This window comes from Amblyomma americanum, chromosome 5 (assembly GCF_052857255.1).
Source record: "Amblyomma americanum isolate KBUSLIRL-KWMA chromosome 5, ASM5285725v1, whole genome shotgun sequence".
Taxonomy (NCBI): domain Eukaryota; kingdom Metazoa; phylum Arthropoda; class Arachnida; order Ixodida; family Ixodidae; genus Amblyomma; species Amblyomma americanum.
The window spans coordinates 47,580,540-47,588,066 of record NC_135501.1 but is presented as its reverse complement, the minus strand read 5'-3'; the positions used below and the strand labels follow the sequence as shown (position 1 = coordinate 47,588,066).

Below are 7,527 nucleotides of genomic sequence, written 5' to 3'. Positions count from 1 at the left end.
CGTTCTTGTGCGCGCACTGCTTTTTAGGTTTTTTAGCTTTTTGTTTTTCCTTTTTTTGTCGTGTGCAGAAAATGATGTGTTCGCTTGCGATGTGGCGCCGCTACCAGATGCTCATGATTGTACCTTTTCGTTGCTGCGCATGCCCGCTGTACACCATATATAGTCGCTCGCACAGCAATAAACTTTTGTTGAATACGGCGCTTTGTGGTGTCTCCCCTCGTGTCCGTGTTCGTCTTGCGCTGTGAATGTTAGCATGAAGTACCAACTCGCCCAGCAACTGATTTTAACCTAAAATCAAGTTCATCTAAACACGCACTGGTCAGAGTTGTCTTGTTAAACGAAAAGTAAGGGCAACAACAGCAAGGACAATGCGAAATAAACACTGGCAGCGCGAACAATGAGAGCGCAAAAAACTTTTCACTGAGTCGTGAATCGGCGTCCGCACTCGTACACGGCCACTAGGCTTGCAATGTGTGTGGGGACGGGGGAATACGCGTAATACGGAATAGCCGGCCGAAGTGCCGAAGGGGAGGTGTTCCCAAGGTGTGTCAAAAGATGACTCACACTTATCTGTTCTGGCTATTGGAAACCAGCATAGGCTGTATACTCCATCCTAGCTGTCACCTGTCATTGTAAGTGAATTTTCTCAGAAAAGATTCGAGGGAGCTTAGGGGGACCCAAACTCAAAAACGTATTTTTCGTTGTGTCAGCTGTGTGGTGGGTTACTGGAAAAAGGTCCATTCTCTGACCACCACCCCTTGAGAGGGTTTATCCTTATTTCCAGCTTTGGCAGGATATACAAAGAAAGTTCTCGGCCCTACTTTGTTCGCGGAAGAACTACTACTGCCGTGAAGTGGTCAAGGGGGTGTCGCGGTAGAATTTACACACCTGGAGGGGAAATAGAAGTTCCCTCCTTTTTGGTGGTAGTTAAGTGCTGCCATCTATCGACCGAGAAAGTTCAAATCTGAGTTGCCTCGTTGCTGGTGAGCCCACTTAACATTGTTACGTTTCGAAATATCCCGAGCCTCGGGACAGTGGGTTTCGGACGGACATCCGCTGGTCTGGCCAAACTGCTCCAAGCTGCTTCCTCGGGTTCCCGGCGCGCGTATGTTTTCAATTGTGTGCATCGGCAAAGCGGCGCCGAGAGGGTCGTGCGCTAAGTGGCAAAGCCCATTACAACCAGTTGCCGGAGACGGCGAGAGTGTGTCTGGGTGTCCTGTTGGGTGGCCCGTGCCCGGCGGCGGACGCGGCTGCTGTTGTTTACAGCGAGCCCCACCACCTGTGTACCAGCCGTTCTGAAGACGCCTCCTCTTCCATTGTGCGGAACTCTGTTCGCAAGTGCTGCTCCGACTTGTGCCTTGTTTTCGCTCCTTCCACCTGGGTCGCCTTTCGTGTTTGTCATCGCTGCTGCAGGAAGTGGCGAGGGTGTGTCGGGGACGTCTCGGTGGGTGGTTCCCGAAGAAAGTGCACGTGACCCAAAAGGGTAGTGATTGGACGCTTTTCATTAAACCAAGTTCCCCAACTAGGGACCTGGGGACACGGGACCCTTTAAAACGAGCCGCAGTGCTCATTGTGGGACCGAAATCACTTCGATCACCATGTAAATAAATCTCTGTTAGTTTTCTCTATTGCTCGACTCGTCTCTGCATCGTCGTCAAACGCGATGCCCGAGTGCCTGCTGCCCGACTTCTGACGATCGGCTCTTCGCTACCCGTTGGGTCCGCTAACGGAGCAGACACAACGCAACAACTGGTTGGCAGCGTCGGCATCGACTCCGCTGGGATCATGGTTGCACAGTTCGGTGAGTGCTGGGATTTTCTTCACTGAGGTTTCACCAGGCTTTGTACTTAGTTAGCTTACAAAGGTTTTGTATATTGTGGCTATCTTTGACGTCTTGTTTCAAAGTAAGTTGAAATATTTCCTGGTAAAGTGAAAATCTTGCAGCTCTAGAGGCAGCCATGGATCTGAAAGCATTAAAAAAGCCGCTTTTGCTGGAGTTGGCCAAAAATTTGGGTTTGGATGTCCGGGACCAAACAAGAAAGCCAGCCATCATCGCGGCTATCGAGGCACTTGAGGCAGACGACGATGAGCTCTCAGAATGTCTGGAGCTAATTGCGGAAAGAGAGAAATCAGAGCGGGAAGCAGAACAGAGAAATGATAAACGCTTAGAGAAAACGCTTGAGCTTAAGCGTCTTGAACTGGAGGTGCTAAAGGCTCGAAACGAAAGCGGTAAGAGCATAGCACCTAGCGTAGGAGAGCAAAAGTCGGTCAGAATGAAAGACCTCATGCAACCTTATAGGAAAGGAGAGGACATAGGTCTGTTTCTGGTAAACTTCGAGCGCACGTGCGAGAAGGCAGGGTTTACCAGGGCAACGTGGCCACAGTGCTTGCTGACTCTATTGTCAGGTGAGGCTGCCAATGTGATTGCCCGCTTGTGTAAGGAAGATTCAGACAACTACGACAAAGTGAAGTCTAGTCTGCTGAAAAAGTACAGAATGTCAGCTGAGGCATTCCGTCAAAAATTTCGCAACGCCGAGAAGCAGAGGGATGAGTCATACCCAGACTTCGCGTACAAGCTGATGGCTAACCTGGGAGAATGGCTAAAAGAAGCTAAGGCGTATGACGAAAGCGAGAAAATGATGCAATGCTTCGGCCTCGAGCAGTTCTACCGTCGGTTGCCTGAAGACATAAGGCACTGGGTGCAAGACAGGCAAGACGTTACGACTGTCTCGAAGGCAGCTGACCTGGCAGAAGAGTTCGTCTCACGCCGTGCACTCGACAGAAGGGAAAGCCCCAAGAACGAATACCAGAACAGGAAAGCATCTGGAGAGAGGGGGCAACTTTTCATAGTGAAGGAGCAGGCACGGAGTGTAGAATCTTCAGAAAAGGGCGCGGGGATAAAAGAGGAAGCACCTGAAGCAGAAGAGCGCCAAAAGAAAGCATTTGAAAAGAGACGGGCGCCGGTGTGCTATAACTGCCAAAAGCCGGGACATATGGCGGCGGTGTGCAAAAACCCAAAAGTTGTTTGCTTGTCAGTGGACAGCAACGAGGAAAATTTGAAGCTTCTAGAGCCCTACATCCGAGATCTTGTAGTGAATGGAAAGCCGTGTCGCGTGCTGCGAGATTCGGCAGCTACAATGGACGTAGTCCACCCATCGTATGTAGAGCCAGGGCAATTCACCGGGGAGTGTGCCTGGATTAAACAGGCGGTGGAAGCCAATAGCGTGTGCCTTCCTATTGCTAACATAAGCATTGAAGGCCCCTTTGGAGTACTTCATACGGAGGCTGCCGTGTCAGCCAGCCTGCCGATGCAGTACCCCTATCTGTTTTCAAACAGATCAGATCAACTGCTGCGGCAGAAGGACCTCGTGTTCGGGGAGGGGACTGTCTACGCGCTAACTCGCTCGAAAGCACGAAAAATTGCCGCTAAGGCCATGCCGCTGGAAGCGTCAAGTAGCGTTGGTACGGTGGAAAGTGAGCCTCCTGACGCGTCAGGAAAGGTCCCCGCAACGGCGACTGAAGAAGTAAACATTCTGGGCAGGCCTGAAAGTAGCAAAAATTGTATGGAGCTTAAAGAGGCCTCTGGTGAGCTTCTGATAACACCGGCATCTGATAGCCTGCAAAGATTGCTAGGGGTGGACCGATCGTCCTTGATGGCTGAACAAAGGGCAGACTCCACACTGCAGAATCTTAGGTGCCGGGATGAAGAAGGTGTTGCAAAGAAAAATGTGCTATTTCAAGAAAGGTCCGGGGTACTCTATCGTAGGTATCATGATCGCAGAGGGGTACAGTTCGACCAGTTAGTCGTGCCTAAACGCTACCGTCGTGATCTTTTGCACTTGGTTCATGGTAGTTCGTGGTCGGGTCATTTAGGGCTCAGGAAAACGAAGGACCGCTTGCTGCAGGAATTCTACTGGCCGGGATGCTTTCGGGACGTAGAGAATTTTGTAAAGACCTGCGACACATGTCAACGGGTGGGCAAGCCAGGAGATAAGGCGAAAGCCCCAATGAAGCTCGTTCCGGTGATCACAGAGCCATTTCGACGGCTCGTGATTGACACGGTTGGCCCCCTTCCCAAAACAGGGTCTGGTTACTGTCACATATTAACTGTAGTCTGTCCCGCTACTAAGTTTCCTGAGGCAGTGCCGCTGAAAGAATTAAGCTCAATGGAGGTCGTAAACGCACTCCTGTCCATTTTCGCGCGGGTCGGGTTTCCCGCGGAAATACAGTCGGATCAGGGGACCGTTTTTACCAGCGCGCTAACAACAACCTTCCTGGAGAGATGCGGGATTAAACTAATAAATAGTTCAGTGTACCACCCACAGTCCAATCCAGTGGAAAAGATGCATTCGGTTATGAAACGCGTGCTGAGGGCACTGTGCTTCGAACGCAAAGTCGACTGGGATGCCTGCTTGCCGGCCACAATGTTTGCCCTCAGAACCGCTTCTCATGAGGCCACTGGATTCACACCAGCGGAACTGGTCTACGGCCGTTCCCTGCGATCTCCACTCCGCATCCTTCGGGAATCGTGGGAAGGCCGAGGAGATGACCCCACGGTGGTTGAATATGTGCTCGCGCTGCTTGAAAGACTGCACAAAGCGCAGGAGCAGGTGGGACGCGAGATGAGTAAAGCGCAAGTAAAGGCCAAGCACTATTATGACCGGACGGCGAGATCACGCTGTTTTGAAGCCGGAGACGAGGTAATGCTACTGAGGCCTTCGAAGAAAAACAAACTAGAAGTTCAATGGGAGGGCCCAGCGAAAGTCATTCAGAGACTGTCGGACACGAACTATATAATAAACATGCCTGGAAAGCGAAAGGTACAGCAGATATACCACACCAACCTGCTCAAACCGTACCGAGAAAGAGAAAAGATAGTAAACATGTCGCTGAATGTTCCTGAAGAAACGCCGTTAGATTTCCCGGAACTAGGCGCTCCGAAAAACGAGGGCAGCACTGACCTAGCGATCAAGGCCATGGTAGAGGCTACTGAGCTCAGTGTTGATCAAAATAGAGATTTAACAGAACTCGTGCGCGAATTCAAAGACATGTTCTCGGACAAGCCAGGCAGAACTACGATGATAGTTCACGACATCGAGCTTACTTCCTCTCAGCCCGTACGTTCGAAAGCTTACCGGGTATCGCCGCGGCAAAGGGAGATTATGGAGGCTGAAATTAAAAGAATGCTTGACCTCGACATCATTGAGGCTTGCGAGAGTGACTACACCTCGCCGCTCATTTTGGTGGAAGTCCCTGGCAAGGAACCACGTCCTTGTATTGATTATAGGAGGCTAAACCTCATAACCAAGGATCAGACCTACCCCATACCCAACATCGAGGAGAGAATTGAGAAAGTTAGCAGCGCTCAGTATATCTCTACGTTCGATCTCGTTCGGGGCTATTGGCAGGTGCCACTTACCGAACAGGCAAGCAGATATGCGGCATTTATCTCGCCCGTAGGGACATTCCGTCCTAAAGTATTAAGCTTCGGCTTAAAGAACGCTCCCTACTGCTTCTCGTCCCTGATGGATAAGGTTTTGAGGGGATTGCACGATTTTGCCCTGCCCTATTTAGATGACGTGGCGGTGTTTTCGGGATCGTGGTCCGAGCATATCACGCACCTGCGAACGGTTCTTGAACGTTTTCGCGACGCGGGTCTGACAGTGAAAGCTCAGAAATGCCAGCTTGGACGTGCAGAGGTGACCTACTTGGGTCACATAGTGGGGCGAGGCCACCGTCGACCATCTGAGGTGAAGGTGACAGCTATCAGTAATTTCCCGCAGCCGCGTACTAAAACGGATGTGCGGTCATTTTTGGGAGTAGCCGGATACTACCAGCGCTATATCCCACGTTATTCAGAGCTTGCCAGTCCTCTCACTGATGCTCTCAGAAAAACCGAGCCGCAGATCCTCCGCTGGGACGAAAAAAAGGAAAAGGCTTTCTTAGCCTTGAAAAGGGAGCTAATGGGGCAACCTGTGCTGCAGGCACCCGACTATTCAAGGCCATTTGTGGTACAGTGCGATGCCAGTGACCGCGGCATGGGCGTGGTATTGTGCCAAAGAGCCGAGGAGGAGGAAGAGCATCCGGTGCTCTACGCTAGCCGCAAGCTTACGTTACGAGAAGAAGCATATAGCGCCTCGGAGAAGGAATGCGCCTGTCTTGTGTGGGCTGTGCAGAAACTTGCATGCTACCTCGCCGGTTCCAGGTTCACCATTGAAACGGATCATTGTCCTCTCACGTGGTTGCAGAGTATGTCCCCTAAAAACGGCCGACTGCTCCGCTGGAGCCTCGCACTGCAGCAATACTCTTTTGACATTCGGTACAAAAGAGGTAAATTGAACGGCAATGCCGATGGCTTAAGTCGCTGCTTTTAGTGTAACTGATAGCCTCGGAGATTCTGGCTTGTGTGCATTTTTTTTCCTGACTTATGCGTACTATCACTTTCTTTTTATCGGGCATCTTCAACTTTTGTTTGTATGTTTGAAGAATGCTCAGGTTGCTTCAATTGCTGCCGTAATTGTGCAAGGATTAAAACCGTTTTGGTTGAAAAGAAGCCTGGTAAATTTCAGGGAGAGAGTCATGGCACTTGCTTGCTTTGCATTTGTGGTTTCTGTGTTGTTCAACTGATGCTGCCTTCCTAGGAAGTAAACTGGCCTGCAGAGAACAAGAAGCCGTCATTTTGAGAAAAAAAAGGGGCAGCTGCAGAGACTTCCTGAAGAAACAGAGTACCAGCATCAGTGAAGCACATGGTGAACACCATCCGCCCCAGTTATCCCTCTGAACAATGATTGTTGACCTTTGTCCATCGGGATCTCGGACGCCGCCGGAGAAGCTGTTACGTTTCGAAATATCCCGAGCCTCGGGACAGTGGGTTTCGGACGGACATCCGCTGGTCTGGCCAAACTGCTCCAAGCTGCTTCCTCGGGTTCCCGGCGCGCGTATGTTTTCAATTGTGTGCATCGGCAAAGCGGCGCCGAGAGGGTCGTGCGCTAAGTGGCAAAGCCCATTACAACCAGTTGCCGGAGACGGCGAGAGTGTGTCTGGGTGTCCTGTTGGGTGGCCCGTGCCCGGCGGCGGACGCGGCTGCTGTTGTTTACAGCGAGCCCCACCACCTGTGTACCAGCCGTTCTGAAGACGCCTCCTCTTCCATTGTGCGGAACTCTGTTCGCAAGTGCTGCTCCGACTTGTGCCTTGTTTTCGCTCCTTCCACCTGGGTCGCCTTTCGTGTTTGTCATCGCTGCTGCAGGAAGTGGCGAGGGTGTGTCGGGGACGTCTCGGTGGGTGGTTCCCGAAGAAAGTGCACGTGACCCAAAAGGGTAGTGATTGGACGCTTTTCATTAAACCAAGTTCCCCAACTAGGGACCTGGGGACACGGGACCCTTTAAAACGAGCCGCAGTGCTCATTGTGGGACCGAAATCACTTCGATCACCATGTAAATAAATCTCTGTTAGTTTTCTCTATTGCTCGACTCGTCTCTGCATCGTCGTCAAACGCGATGCCCGAGTGCCTGCTGCCCGACTTCTGAC

The 7,527-nt window shown here is 51.3% G+C and overlaps 1 protein-coding gene across 1 annotated transcript; it reads left to right on the top strand.

Annotated features, from left to right (window-relative positions):
* Positions 1-1,921: 1,921 nt before the first annotated feature.
* On the top strand, positions 1,922-6,374 carry LOC144133840 (uncharacterized). Its single transcript, XM_077666920.1, has one exon. It carries the CDS (start codon positions 1,959-1,961, stop codon positions 6,372-6,374), a length of 4,416 nt encoding a protein of 1,471 aa, XP_077523046.1. The 5' UTR covers positions 1,922-1,958.
* The last annotated feature ends 1,153 nt before the right edge of the window (positions 6,375-7,527 follow it).

Coding starts and splice junctions, on each gene's coding strand:
- LOC144133840 (XM_077666920.1), top strand. CDS start 1,959: ATGGATCTGAAAGCATTAAAAAAGCCGCTTTTGCTGGAGTTGGCCAAA.